This window comes from Gopherus flavomarginatus, chromosome 5, assembly GCF_025201925.1.
Source record: "Gopherus flavomarginatus isolate rGopFla2 chromosome 5, rGopFla2.mat.asm, whole genome shotgun sequence".
In the NCBI taxonomy this organism is placed as follows: domain Eukaryota; kingdom Metazoa; phylum Chordata; order Testudines; family Testudinidae; genus Gopherus; species Gopherus flavomarginatus.
This window is the reverse complement of record NC_066621.1, coordinates 132,602,979-132,618,732: the sequence shown is the minus strand read 5'-3', so window position 1 is coordinate 132,618,732 and position 15,754 is coordinate 132,602,979. Positions and strand designations below refer to the sequence as shown.

Here is a 15,754-nt window from a genome sequence, read left to right as displayed (position 1 = left end):
ACAGATGCTGCCAGTCTCATTCCATGTCTTTCTGCCTCCATTCCATTTCATGGCTGAATGTTGTCTATGTCAGAGCCTCTTCCATTTATATTAATGTGCTGCTTTCTGCTCACTCCCTTTTTCATTCTGCTTGTCTACTGAGGACATGCCCCTCGCCAGATGAACACAAAGAGATCATTATCTCATAAAGAATGATATCTTGTAGACCAACAACAACAATAAACATTTGCAGGAAATTGTATCAGCCTCTGTGAGTTTTTGACAGGTGCCCGTGATGGGGTAACATGTATGTATATTTGTCTGTAGTGCACCTAGCACATGCCAGGACATTATAGACCAAATACAAAACAATAATGATAATAAATGTTACCTTTGAATGGTTGGCTCCTAGCCAACTGAAAATATTCCATGAGCATTTTTAGAATAAATAGGAAATCCAAAGCTGGTTGTTTCTGAGGCTAGGTAGGACTGTCTGATTTTTTTTCCCCAAAGTAATTACAGTTCCTTGCTGTACAAATAATTTTGGCTTTATTGTTTGTACAAACAATATAATTAGAGTTTATTAAATTTGTAGTCACCTAATTGCTTCTTTTTGAGAAGTTGCTGGACGTAATCTCCAGCAGCACATGGGCAAGAGGGAGTGTGTAATTTAATCTTCTTTAGAAGTCACTATAGATCTTGAGTCAATCAAATTAATGCAGCCATCCAGGAAATTGTGGACAAAGCTATAGCGCTCACTCCTTGTCTGGGAGAAAACACTAATAACACAGACTGAACTTAAGATATGACAAGAAGTATACAGGAAACAAAATCTATTTACAGTAACAGAGCATATATATAGTGACCTGTTAAAAATACATCATAGCTTGTGTGGTTTTGGTAGTCAGACTCATGGCAGATGTAAGGCATTTCAGTAAGGCATTTGACACGGTTCCACATGGGGAATTATTCGTTAAATTGGAAAAGATGGGGATCAATATGAAAATTGAAAGATGGATAAGGAACTGGTTAAAGGGGAGACTCCAACGGGTCGTACTGAAGGGTGAACTGTCAGGCTGGAGGGAGGTTACTAATGGAGTTCCTCAAGGATCAGTTTTGGGACCAATCTTATTTAACCTTTTTATTACTGACGTTGGCACAAAAAGCAGGAATGTGCTAATAAAGTTTGCAGATGACACAAAGCTGGGGGTATTGCTAACACAGAGAAGGACCGGGATATCATACAGGAAGATCTGGATGACCTTGTAAACTGGAGTAATAGTAATAGGATGAAATTTAATAGTGAAAAGTGTAAGGTCATGCACTAGGGGATTAATAATAAGAATTTTAGATATACATTGGGGGCACATCAGTTGGAAGCAACAGAGGAGGAGAAGGACCTTGGACTATTGGTTGATCACAGGATGACTATGAGCCGCCAATGTGATATGGCCGTTAAAAAAGCTAATGCAGTTTTAGGATGCATCAGGCGAGGTATTTCCAGCAAAGATAAGGAGGTGTTAGTACCGTTATACAAGGCACTTCATCTGGAATACTGTGTGCAGTTCTGGTCTCCCATGTTTAAGAAGGATGAATTCAAACTGGAACATGTTCAGAGACAGGCTACTACGATGATCCGAGGAATGGAAAACTTGTCTTATGAAAGGAGATTCAAAGAGCTTGGCTTGTTTAGCCTAGCCAAAAGAAGGCTGAGGGGGGATATGCTTGCTCTTTATAAATATATCAGAGGGATTAATATTAGGGAGGGAGAGGAATTATTTAAGCTTAGTACTAATGTAGACACAAGAACAAATGGGTATAAACTGGACACTAGGAAGTTTAGACTTGAAATTAGATGAAGGTTTCTAACCATTAGAGGAGTAAAGTTCTGGAACAGCCTTCCAAGGGGAGTAGTGGGGGCAAAAGACATATCTGACTTTAAGACTAAGCTTGATAAGTTTATGGAAGGGATGGTATGATGGGATAGCTTAATTTTGGCAGTTGATCTTTGATTATCAGCAGATAAGTATGCCCAGTGGTCTGTGATGGGATGTTGGATGGGATGGGATCTGAGTTACTGCAGAGAATTCTTTCCTGAGTGCTGGCTGGTGAGTCTTGCCCATATGCTCAAGGTTTAGCTGATCGCCATATTTGGAGTCAGGAAGGAATTTTCCTCTGGGGCAAACTGGCAGAGGCCCTGGAGGTTTTTTGCCTTCCTCTGCAGCGTGGGGCATGGGTCACTTGCTGGTAGATTCTCCGCAGCTTGAGGTCTTCAAACTACAATTTGAAGACTTCAATAACTCGGACATAGGTTAGGGGTTTGTTATAAGTGGATGGGTAGGGTTCTGTGGCCTGCTTTGTGCAGGAGGTCAGACTAGATGATCATATTGGTCCCTTCTGACCCTAAAGTCTATGAGTCATTTGAAGTCTGCTGTAAAATAACATGTTTGGTAAAATAGAAACTGCTTTTTAAAAAGTGCATTAAGGTGACACATTTTCTCCGGTTTAATGCATGTTTTATGAACACTGAGGAACTCTTTCCCCCTAAATAAGAGAAATCTTTCCCCTTGAACCAAAACTTCAAGGCCAAATACACCAGATCATTGGAGTAGTTCAGATCTGGATCTTAGATTTGTGGCTGGAGCCCATCTTTGCTCCAACCATGAACATTTTCTTCCCAAGGAGAATTGGCCTATGTGGTTTTTGTTCATTTCATGTGCACCCAGGCCAGCCTATAGGTTTAGGAATCAAACAACAATACATGCCCCAAGCGTGCATGATTCATGGCAAAATGGACTTCTCACCATTTAAAACAGTGACATAGATTCACCCTCCAGTCACATAAGGGTAGTATCCCCGCTTTCTGGGCCAATGGTGTAAGCCAGGGATGCATGGGAGAGGGCAGTGTTCAATTTCACTGAGACTTTATAGGAGCCCCATCAGCAGAGACTTCCCAGGAAAAAGGCTGAATCAACCTGGCTTTGCCTCCTCCCATAGTGGGAGGCTGGGCTAGGTAGCTTCACCCACTAGTGAACCGCCTTACTACTACATCCTAATTCTGCTGCCAAGGGATCTTCTGGGGAGTGAATCCATCCCAGTGTTTTTAGATCTAGCACTGGTTACAGTACGTGCCCAGAAAGTGGAGTCTCCTATTTATCCACAAGACAAACCAGCAGTGCAAGCTGCATACACTGCCTCATTCTCGGTATGTAAGGTAAGACGCCACCCTAGGAGTAAGAAGGTATCTTAGTTTCCATGTCCATTGAGACCTTGAGTCTCATCTTTCTGCTGAGGACGCCAGGAGGGTTCCAATTAGTTCTGAATGAAGGTGTGATGTTCATTTACTTTGCAAGAAAGATCCTTCCAATGAACTGTTCCGGTAACGGCAAAACTTAGTGTTATTTTATGAAGGATTATTGTAATCACCCCATAACTGAAGGAAGCCAGAGGGAGTTGTGGTGGCTAGAAACAGAATAAAGTCAGTTTTTGGCACTTTTAAACACCTTTTTTTATATTTGTATAAGAACTGCCATCCGCCTTTGTCTCTGGTTGGGTTCTCAAGGCACTTGTTTGAATAGGACCAGTTTAAATGCACATTATCTTGTTTAGAAACCTTAGCTATAATTCTGCTTAGGATTGCTCAGTAGAACAAGGATAAATCTTTGGCTGCTTATAACAGGGCATGCTTTTGCGCCTGTTTTCTTGCCCACAAAAACTGCACAGACACCACAAGTTGTGCATTTGCAGTGCTTTTTATTTTGCGTTCCCTTCACCAATACCACCACAGTCCCCATGCAACTGCCTGGTTACAGTTTCTGTGCTTTAGGCCCTCTCATCACGTCCTCTGGGGAACAGAGGTTGCCCATTCCTCAAGTCTCTGTGGATATGTCTACACTGCAGTTAAAACCCTGTGACTGGCCTGTGACAGCTGACTCAGGCTGCAAGGTTGTTTAATTGTAGTGTAGACACCCGGGCTCAGGCTGGATCCCGGCTCTAGGGCTCTGCAAGGTGGGAGAGTCCCAGATTATGGGCTGGAGCCAGAGTTGGAACATCTACACTGCCATTAAACACCCCAGCAGCTTGAGCTCTGGGAGCCCAAGTCAGCTGGTACAGGCCAGCCACAGGTGTGTAATTGCCTGTATCCTGTGTGCCTGGGCTCTGCTAGCCCTGTTTCTCTCCCCCTCCACCCCCCTTCCTTTTTATCAGACTTGGATTGATAGGCTAATTGGCTCTTTGTCCCTGGTTATCTAATTATCTCAATCAACTTTCTCTGCAGAACTAATTGGTTTCTGAGTGATCAGAGTGTGGGCTCTCCTGTTCACTCCCTGGACTCTGTCAGACCCCCGAGCTATTCTAATGGGAGACTGGGCTTCAGTTTTGTAGCAGCACTGTAGGTTATCTCCTGGATGCACCACTATACCTGCTGCTCACTATCCTATACATCTGTTTATTAATCTTCCCCACTGCTTCCTAAGCTCTTATCAAGGATCAAATATCCCCAATTTAAAAAAATAAAAATAAAGGAGTGGGGGGGAGATAGAGAAAGGAAGCAGCTTCCATTGATCATGTCATGACCTTGCTGAGTTCAAAACCAGAAACTTGTGTGTCCTTATATATAAAGAATTGTCGAAGGCAATGTTTTCTTATCTGCAGTGCTGCTCTAACAGATCCGGTGCCACCACTTTGCCTGTGGCATTATTATCCTAAGTGCACGTTGTGCCATATCTATCAGTAGAGCTGGCTGTGGTAAATCCATCCGTGTCACAGGAACATATGGCAATGTACTTAGTTTTAAGCGACTTTGCAGCAGAAACATTGAAATGTCGTCCATATGTCTTCTGAGACTCAGAGTGTAAACTGCTGGTTTGTTTCTTGCTGTGATTTTAAATTGACCCTTGTACAAAGACTCTGGCTGTTGGTCTAGTCAACTTTGTGTACTTCTGAGTGCACCGGAGGAATTAAAAACCCTGGAATTTGTCTGTCTGCTTATGAACAGTGCAGCTCTCAAAATTCCCCACCAATGTAGCATGGGGACACACATCGCCACCCACCTATTTTAAAAACGTTAAGGTTACAAACCCAAGCATTCCATAGGTAAGAAATGCAGAATTAATATTGTTTGTGTAATCTAAGATCAGACCCCTGTGCATTACGATACAGTCTTTAATTATATGATCACTTTTTTTTTCCCCCACGGGACCCCTGATATGTACAGCAGCTCTGGAGGTGCCGTGTGTGTGTGTGATATGCCTGGCATGCATAGATAGCAGCAAAGTAATTAAACTCACCGATAAGTAGTGTACCATTAGCTGGACAGGCTGTGGTTTACGATGCTACTATGTCTTAGGTCCCTAGGACAAATTAACACAACATTCTCCTGTATTCTGGATTATGATCAAAACCAAGTCAAAGGGAGAGTAGTAGGAAAACGTTCTTTGCAGTGTTGTTGTAGCCATGTTAGTCCCAGGATATGAGAGACACAAGGTGGGTGAGGTAGTATCTTTTATTGGTCCAGAGCTCTCACTCTGTTGGCGAAAGAGACAGAGACCAAGCTTTCGAGCTACAAGAGCAAGAAGAAACTGGTGTGTGAAATACAAAATTATGATCTTGCTATGTGATCAGGCAAAATGGAGAAGTTGGGCTGTGTAGGAAAAAGTTATTCTTCAACCCCAGCAAGGAAATAGGTTAGAAACTGCAGGCAAAGTAAATTCATTTTCCTTGCCTCAGGTTTTTCCCCAGTGTGAAAGTCCATATTTGCACAGTAGATGTAATGCCAGATTTGGCTACCGTTAGTCTCATTGAGTGATATCTTACTCTACTAAAAGCCCCAGTGAAATAAAGTCTTAGCTTATAAATAAGGCAGCCTCAGAAAAATAGTATATGTAAGATACACAGTGCCATGAAATGCAGCATTGTTTTGCAGCTTTTAGTGGTGGATCTTGAAGCACTTGACAAGCACTATTTAAGCCTTGTGACACATCTGTGGATAAGGCCATTCCCTGTTTTGCAGAGGGAGAAACTGAGCCATGGTGTCTTATACTTGTACTGAATTAATGACCAGGCTTGGGAGTAGAATTCATGTGTTCCTTGTAGTGCTAAGACACAACTCCTGCTGGCAGGCATTGTATGGAGCTCTGTCAGCTGGGCTTCCAGACAGTCAGGGCTAGAGCATGCCTGTTAGCCATAGCTCTGTCTTGAGCAGAGCGTGGAGTCACACCATGCCAGAGGGGCCATGGAGGAGTCTGCCTCAGAGGCCATTTCTCCTGGAGTTTGTAGATGCACTGGGGGAGTGCATCCCCTACTATACCCCTTTATGGGGTGTGCCTCTCTCCATCCCTGAGGCTGGCGTGGAGGAGTAGAGACCTGACTCTGCCCCCTCCCGGCCCCCTTTGTGCACCTTTAGGATTTTTCAGGCAGTCCATGGAAGATGAGGGAAAGGCTCCGTGCATCCTTCTCACCACCACTGAGCACCTACTGAAGGCCAAGCAGAGTTTGGCCCTTAGTGAGCAATCTCCTCCCGTCTACACCTCCCTAGGAGAGCTGGCACAGGCAAGAGAGAGTGAGAGAGGGACTACACTTACTGGCAACATGGATGCCCTAGGAATCTAAGGAAGTCCTGGATACTCTTAAGGCACCTGCTGGATGACAACAGAAGTGGAGCTGAGGCACAAATAGAAAAGCCTAGAGTTTCTGTACCCCCTCTCCAGCAGGAATAAATAACTAGGCAGGCAAATGCAGAGCAGCTGGCTTGGCAATTAGCTCCAAACATAAGGCAAATTTCAGAAGCAATACTGAACTCTTGAGAGTTTTCTGATGGGATTTGCAAAAGCTCCAAAGGGAGTTAGGAGCACAATCAATTAACTCCCTCAGCTGCTTTTGAAAATCTCATCTGTAATGTCCATCCCTCACTGAGCTGTTCACTGTTATAGGGAACTCTTCCTTTACTAACGCTGATATTAAACCTTGTGCCAGAGAGAATGGTACTTCCACGCCCTATTCCTGGTACAAGTGCTCATTTTCTGACAGTGGGAGAAAGAGTTACTCTTCATCTTCACAAGGCAAGGATAATTCTTCCCCAAATCTTCCATCAAACAAAACTACACCGCTACCTCGATATAACGCCACCTGATCGAACATGGATTTGGATATAACGCAGTAAAGCGGTGCTCTGGGGGGGCTGGGCTGTGCACTCCGGTGGATCAAAGCAAGTTCAATATAACACGGTTTCACCTATAACGCGGTAAGATTTTTTGGCTCCCGAGGACAGCGTTCTATCGAGGTAGAAGTGTACCACTGTCGGCAAATAGCAATAACCACGGTCTGGTTTTGCATGGCTCTGGAGTCTGAGAAACAGGAATTTAGAACAAGTATCTCTACCACATTGCGGGACTAGGCTACTATGGTGGCAATGGAGAATTAAACGGAAATGGAGAAGAACTAGGGAAAATAGTATCAGAGGGGTAGCCGTGTTAGTCTGGATCTGTAAAAGCAGCAAAGAGTCCTGTGGCACCTTATAGACTAACAGACGTTTTGGAGCATGAGCTTTCGTGGGTGAATACGACGAATTCACCTGACGAAGTAGGTATTCACCCACGAAAGCTCATGCTCCAAAACATCTGTTAGTCTATAAGGTGCCACAGGACTCTTTGCTGCTTTTAGGGAAAATAGAAATCCCTAGTGAAATGCCATTGAGTTACATGGCTCCAAGGAGAGTGTGGTGATGTTGAAGAAGAGCCTGTTTTATAGAATCTAGAGCCGAACCCCGAATGCTTCACTCAGGACTTGATGCTCCCACCTGTACTCCTGGTTATTAGTACCTTACTCTGTGACTAACCCCTTTGTAATCAGTGGGACTATTCAACATAAGGGTGCGAATTCCCTTCCCCGGCTCAGATTTTATTCAGTCCTTACTTGGGCAAAACTCTAATTTAAGAGCATACTAAGGACTTTAGGGTTTGGCCTTTAGGACTAATAGAAGGGAAAAACTTATAAGGACACCCAGTTGTGTCTAGTATGTTGGACACAATAGTCAAGAACAGCACATTCATATGTAGAAATGGCTCCTGCAATGCTACCTGGGTCACTACGTTTTGATTTGCTTTGTGAAGGCCAGCTGTGCACAGTGACATTCCCTCAGGGAACACCTTAATTTAGACTCCCAACTTTTTCTAGCACTTCACTGAAAGCAAAAGATGAACAGAAGCAGCCGAAGCACCCAACATATTCTCAAAGGGCTGGGAGTTTCCACTGTCTTCAGTGGAATTTGGATCAGGCCTTAACACAGTCGCAATGCAGCAAGTCAGAAAGGGTAGACCAACCAGCTGTCACTCTATTGTCTCGACATCCGCCAGATCCAATAACTGGATCTCCATCAGTCATTTGATACCGCAGTAATACATCAGCTGTCACAAAAGAATATTTTTACAGAATCATTATCTCATGCTCTGAAACTGTGTCTTGGTTGTGTGCCTTGGCAATTTCTATAAATGCCCTAGCATTTTTATATATATATATAATATATATAGCAGCAGGAGGTTGAGGAGTTTAGTTACAAGGGGGAGAAACAGCTCAACAATTTCTAATACAGACCATTCGTCTGTGACAGTGTTCTAGTCTATTGACATTTTCTTCTCTGCTGGTGTTTTCAAAGGACAGTGTGTGTTGGTAATGAGGTGAGAGGAAAGTATTGCCTAGTAATCTGAGTATAAATGAGAGCCAGGAGTTTGAATTTCTAATCCCAGCTCTGACACTGGTTTCCCTTGTGGCTTTGAGCAAGTCACTTAACTTCTCTTTTTCCTCATTTGTGAAATGAGGATACTACCCTTCACAGATGTGTTATGTGAATTAATTAATTAAGATTCGTAAAGCATAGACTTTACGGTCAGAAGGGACCATTATGATCATCCAGTCTGACCTCCTGCACAACACAGGCCACAGAATCTCATGCACCCACTTCTGTATCAAACCTATGTCTGAGCTATTGAAGTCCTCAAATCATGGTTTAAAGACTTCAAGGTGCAGAGAATCTTCCAGCAAGTAACCCGTGCCCCACGCTGTAGAGAAAGGCGAAACCCCCCCCGAGTCTCTGCCAATCTGCCCTGGAGGAAGATTCCTTCCCAACCCCAAATATGGTGATCAGCTAAACCCTGAGCATGTGGGCAAGACTCACCAGCCAGACACTCAGGAAAGAATTCTCTGTAGTAACTCTGATCCCACTCCATCTAACATCCCATCACAGGCCATTGGGCATGTTTACTGCTAATAGTCAAACACCAATTAATTGCCAAAATTAGGATATCCCAATGACTGGTATTGGGTAGATGCTAAATATCATTACTGTGCTGCCAATGTAAATCCATGCCTGCTGAAAAAACTGCCTCACCCGAGTATTTGGTTACTTTTAACCATTTTTTTTCCTGAGAGATCTTTAATAATCACCAGGAATCCTGCCACTATGAACCCTCCACTTTAATGAGTATTTCCTGAAGTCCCAGGCCCAAATTCTGGTCTGTAACATTGGTGTATATCCAAAGCAACTCCTTGTGGGCAATAGAATTATTCTCAATTTGCACCAGTGTAACTGAGCAGAATTTGGCTCTTCTCATCCTTTCGTGGGGTACTTCATGTTAAAGGCAGCTTTCACCATCTCTTGTGCTTCTCCCTTTTCTTTGTCATTCTGTTGCATCTTGTGAAGTATAAAATTTGTTTGGCAAAACATGAGAAACAGTGGATTGGCTGTAATAATGTGGGAGCCTTCTCCTGCTTTCCCTACCCATGAGGAAGGTCAGCAATAAAGAGAGGGCCCAAGGATCAGACTGCACTGGGAGACCAAACCAAATCAAATCTCTGAGTGATCTGGCCATAATGAATACAAACAGCATATGAAGCTCCTCTGCTGAGACAAAGCCTAAGACTGTTTGGCTTCTCCCAGGAAGCAAACTTTCATTTTGCTGTGACATATTAGCTGCTAAAATGGACTCTTTCTCCTCGGCATTACCTGGGAGAAGACCAATTAGCAGTCGTGTGTGTGTGTGTGTGTAATTGCTTAACAATCAGAAACCTGACCCTAAGGATCGTTGTTTTCTTTCTCCAATGAAGCCGCGCAATAATTCTCAAGAAAATAATTCCTAGCACTGAGGTCTGTTAGCCCATGAAATCACCTCAGAGAAGTGGTTCAATTGCCATTACTTGAATCAGTCAAACTGTAGAGAACATGCAGGAATATATCACAGGCAGCAGTTCTGCACTGGATAAGATGGGCTAAAAGGTCTTTTCCACCTCCGTTATCACTGATTCTAGGAAATATTTGCGGTGTCTTTACTCCCTGCCCATCACACCTCCCTCAATTATTGCCATTATTTTTCTTGTTAATATGCTCAATAAATCCGTCATCCCCGTTTGGTTTGTGTCTTTTAGAGACGTCCAGGGGGGATGTGTCCCTTCCTGCACCGCGTGTGCTGGGCAGCGCTGCCGCTGCAGATACTCCTGCTGTTCTTATTGCTCCTGGCGTTTCTGCTCCCCCTGGTGGAGGAGACCCACAGCTGCAAGCTTGCCAACAACTTCGCCCGCTCCTTCAACTTGATGCTGAGATACAAAGGCCCTCCTCCAACTTAACTCCTCTAAAGGCACATGGCAAGAAGTGACTGGCTTACACATCCAGGCTCCTTTTTCCTGGATGTCTTGACTATTGCTGATCCTCTAAAACTAGGGCTTCTAATATGGCCACCAGATTAACTGGAAACATCATCAAATAAACGCAGCATAAGGTTAGTCCATATAAATCAGGTATTAACAGTTAGAGCTATATTAATATTTTTACAGTATTATATGAATATATTTATACTATGAGTTTGTATGTATATATATATATATATATATTTGTGTCTGTGTGTGTATATAACTATAATGAAAAAAATCTAAACTCCACTGTTTTAGTCTAATCCTGCAATGTTTTTGCTTCTGCCTTTGTTCAGCAACGAATAGCAGATATTTTAAAAAACTGAGTTCCTGTTGTTTACAACTGATATCAAAGTGAGTGTGAGGAAAATAAGGGATGTTCTGTGGAATCACGTGCCAGGAAAAATTGTCTCTGAGAGTGAGATGCAATGAAATCATGTTTAAATATGTTGTTTAAGATTCAGCCTTAGCAAAAGGGAAAGTTTCTCTTTGGGATCAGTAGCTAGTTTTTCTATTGCTTGATCAAGTCAGCACTAATGCCAGTGCAAAAACTCCCATTGACGTCAGTGGGTGTGAGACCAGGCCCACAGTATATTCAAATGCTCTCTGTGACAGTCTACCAACTTTTTCTAATGCTTTGTCCACTGTCAGTCCTGAAGTCGGAGAGATAAACTCAGGCAAGGAAAGCTGAAAATAATGGGGCATTTTTCTAAACCTCACTCTAATGAAATGATTTTGGAACCAAATTGTAATATTTTATTTTATTTTGTGCAGCTACAGTGTACAAAGTTCTGTGTAGCAGTGAACTGTGCAAGAGAGAAAAATATGATCGTGTCTCCCCTTTTTAAGCTATAAAGATCATCCACACGAATGTTTTTTGCACAGAAATTGCTCTGGGATGGCCCACATGATCTGGACAGTGGGATGTAGCTTGTCTCAGCCTCAGCATACAAAATAGTCACAGCAGAGAAATACATTAACAAATACAGTCAATAAACATGATTCCTTCATAGCAGCATTATGTCAGTGATTTGCTAACAAAACCTGACATAGTGTAACTGCATCAAGCCCAACTGTACCACACGTTTTTAAAAAGTCTGAGGTCTGAGACACTGAGAATTGTCATCCTTTTACCTGGTTTTGTGCCTGTTTTCATCAGCTCTTCTTTTTTAACAGAAATGTATGCATTCAGTGTGCTTTTTAAAGTAAATGCAGTTCACAGCACTATTATGATGAAACAACCATTTCATGGTGGTGTTTTACCTAATTGGAGCCTGCATCTTGTCCAAAGATAGGAAAGGAAATTGTTTCAAATACTTTGTGGCACTTCTTTGGTTCACCCCCTTTTTTTCTGTTCATTTTTATCCTCAGTCATAGTCGTCATACTGTCAGTTGAAAAATCTTCCTTAGTTTCCCCTATCCTGGCTATTTCTTTGGATGAAACTTGAATTCTAGGTGGCAGCAACTGACTTTTTTGACTCTCTCCAAACAAGTCCCACAATAGTATCAATTCTATACTGGATACTCATTATTGTATACTTGTAGGTGGGACTCACTTTTTTTGTACCATAAAACATACAGGAGGTTAATTACATCCTGCCATATTCTACTCTGCATACAAAATGCCAATCCCTTATTGTAATACATGGGACTTCTATGCCACAGTAAAAGGTAGAATATGGCCCATAGTTACATGCGTTATATTATTTGATGTAAATTATGTACTAACTACAGACCCAATTCCACTAAGTATAATGGTGATTACAAGAACAGCCAAAGGTCTATCTAGCCCAGTATCCTGTCTTCTGACCATGGCCAATGCCAGGTGCCCTAGAGGGAATGAACAGAACAGGTAATCATCAAGTGATCCATCCCGTCGCCCATTCCCAGCTTCTGGCAAACAGAGGCTTAGGGACGCCATCCGCCCATCCTGGCTAATGGCTATTAATGGACCTATCCTCCATGAATTTATCTAGTTCTTTTTGAACCCTATTATAGTCAATAATTATGAAGAGTTGAAACAACAAAGTTCAGATCTGAGATTCCCCCAAAGTCTTTTAAAAAATTTTTTTTGATAAAGAGAGGAAACGAGATAAGAGAGGACAAGTTGGCATAGGAGGGAGGAGATATTGAAGTGTTCTGAATAGAAGGGAATAGGCAGTGGTGGTGAGAGAGAGGTCAGAAGGTGGGTGCAGATAAAGAAGGTGGGATTAAAAAGAATAGGGTCTGAAAGAGGAAGGCATGAACGGTAAGAATATAGAATACAAAGAACAATCTTTGTTAGAGTCCATCTCGTCCAGTGGTTTTCAACCTTTTTTCATTTGCGTACCTCTGAAAAACTTTGAATGGAGGTGCAGACCCATTTGGAAGTCTTAGATATAGTCTGTAGACCCCCAGCAGTCCATGGGCCACAGGTTGAAAGCTAATGTCCTATGGTAACAACAACCTTTCGCGGACCCGTTAGACATAGTCTCTTAGCCTTAGACATAGTCTGCGGGTCCCCAGCAATCTGCGGACCACATATTGAAAATCATTTATCTAGTCCATCTCTGTGCCTATGCAGGATTATTTCCCACTGTACATTGTCCAGTCTAATTTCAAATGTCCAAGTGATGGGGCCTCTACCATTTCTCTGAGGAGACTATTCCCCTGCAGAGAGCTCTCACTGTCAGGGAGGTCTTGTCTACACAAACATTCTTCTTCATGCTTCCTGCAGTTGCAGTGATACCAGTGGGAGTTCTAATACAGCGAGAATGCTGGTGTTCTAACAAACATGTTGTCTAACCCCGCTCAGAGCAGGTGGATAGGAGAAGGTGGTCAAATTGTTATCTGCTGCTCATGGCTCACCTACACTGGAGCTAGATCATTGCTAGAGCTGATCAAAATGTTTCAAATTTAGGAATTCTAATGAAACGTCATTGAAATTTTGAAATTCAGCTCCAAAAAAAAGGAAACAGTTATTTTTGTACATTTTTCAGTCAACTAGGAAATTAGAAGGAAAAACGCAAGAGTAGGCAGAGCCAGAGGGCAGAAATGCAGCAGAAGGAAGAACAGAGGAGGATCTAAAAGCGACGCTGATTAAAAACTGGCAGTTAAGAGCTAGGAGAGGAGAGAGGAGACCAGTGACTTAAAGCAGAAAGGTGACAAGAAGAAGAAATTGTGAAAGACATATAAGGGTTTAAATATAAACAGGAAGAAAGGAAGGCATCAAGCTGTGTCCTCCTTCGCAAAGGAGACAGATGGAAAGGAACTATAATTCGCAAGCAATGCAGCAAATGAATTCCTTCTTCGCAACTGTTATTTCCAGCAGAGAAGAGAGGCACATCCTCCTCTCCCCCAGTTAGCTATTTCAAGAGCCATGCAAATTCTACTCTGTGCAGCAAGAATTTAATCTAAGCTCTGAACCATGTGCTTCTCCCACCTCCATTTCAAACCATTTCAATGTGTACAAAGAACCAGAAGGAGGACGGGGCAGGATAGAGATGTAGCAGTGTTTGTAGCATAGCCACATTCTGCTTCTTTGAGGGGTGTTCTGATCAGGAAATGAAATAAAACAGGATGAAAGGCAGAAGAGAAAAAGAACTATGACAAGTGGGAAAAGTTAGTTAAGGTGAAGAGCAAGGGGGAAATGGTCAGGTTTTTTGCATGAAAATTATAGATTCTCCCAAGAGTTTCGGGGCACTGGCCTTTCGTGTCTGGATTGTTTTTGAGTTCAGCAGTGGGTTTTACAAGAGTTGGCAATACAAATGTAGGGGACATTAAAGAAATTATTTCCATGCAGAGGGTCTTACGAAAATAACTTCCATGTCACCTTAAAGTTTCAATGTTGGGGCAGGTTTAAAAAAAAAACCTAAATTAGAACCACACTTTTGCTGCTGGGGTTTTGTCTTGCATTTATTCTTTAACATCTCTGCTGTAAATCTTGGAGTTTTTCTGTAAACAAACTAAGCAATACAAATATCACATAGCAGAGGTGAATCTTTCTCTGTTTTTAATGGAAATCAGCTCAAGCATTAGGCTCAGATTTCTCTCTTACACCAGCTTTATGCTGGTGTAACTTCATTGATCTCACTGGCATTATTCCCAGTTTACATTAGTGTAAGAAAAATGTAAATCAGGTCCTTTCTGGTGTGGGTGTCCGTTGGGGGCAGGGGAGGTCAAAGAGAGAAATACCCAACCTTCCCTCATTTTTTAATTTAATTCAGAAGATTTTGCCTTATTGATTTTTGGGAGGGTAACTGCTATTAAGATCTGAAGCTCAAATAATGGTAAAGGAAAGTGGATTCAGTTCTCCCCCTCACAGGACTGTTTTCCTCACAGTTAGTTTCCTGTGTCTAGAAAACAGGCCCCAATATCTATAAAAAGCACCCTAAGGAACAAAATTTCAAAAGCAGTCTCACAAACTTTAGGTGCAAATTTCTGTCTATGTTTTTGCACGCAGTTTTTCTTGTCCTAACTTTTATAAAATCTTAGATCGTCTGTGACTAGAGCTGGGTAAAACTTTCTAGCTGATACTTTTTCATGAATGTGTGTTGGATTCACTTAATTGTTTCAATAGAAAATAACAAACAAAAATTCTGAAAAAGTCAAAATATTCCATTTTGACATTTTGAAATGAAACATCTTGCCTTTTTGATTCAGAACAACTTTTCATTTTGACTTTTACTTCAGTTTTATTTTTAAAAATTGAAAGGTTTTTTTGTTTTGTTTTGTTTTTGTTTAAAAACACCTCATGGTACCTGAATGTATTTTCTTCAATATGTTTGGTTTGCCGAAAAAGTAAAAAAAGATTGTGTTTTGGGTAAACCTGAAATTATTTTTTTGTTTGTTTGTTTGGCCACTGACCTGGAAAATCAGTTATACACAGCTCTATCTGTGACATCTGCCAATAATCTGGATGCTTCACAACTGGGCTTCAGATTTGGACTCAGAATGCAATCAGTGCTGATGGTGTACTTAAAATGCCTGGCAATAGATAGAGGCCACACCTCCAATGCTCGTGCTACCTGACTGGTTTACAGCTAATCCAGAGTCAGAGCACCTTCAAGGAAAGCTGTAGCCCTTAAATTAAATGCATGTGAGCTTGGGAACTATTTGC

The 15,754-nt window shown here is 42.1% G+C and overlaps 1 protein-coding gene across 6 annotated transcripts in view; it reads left to right on the top strand.

Annotated features, from left to right (window-relative positions):
* The window catches only part of SYNE3 (spectrin repeat containing nuclear envelope family member 3), an 85,270-nt gene extending 72,147 nt beyond the window's left edge, over positions 1-13,123 (top strand). For 5 of the 6 annotated variants that reach the window (XM_050954456.1, XM_050954454.1, XM_050954459.1 and 2 more), the window contains one exon: positions 10,396-13,123. In XM_050954456.1, the coding sequence (XP_050810413.1) occupies positions 10,396-10,593 (198 nt within the window). In that variant the 3' untranslated portion in view covers positions 10,594-13,123. The remainder of the gene's footprint in view (positions 1-10,395) is intronic. The other variant, XM_050954461.1, reaches the window with a different exon arrangement.
* Positions 13,124-15,754: the final 2,631 nt, after the last annotated feature.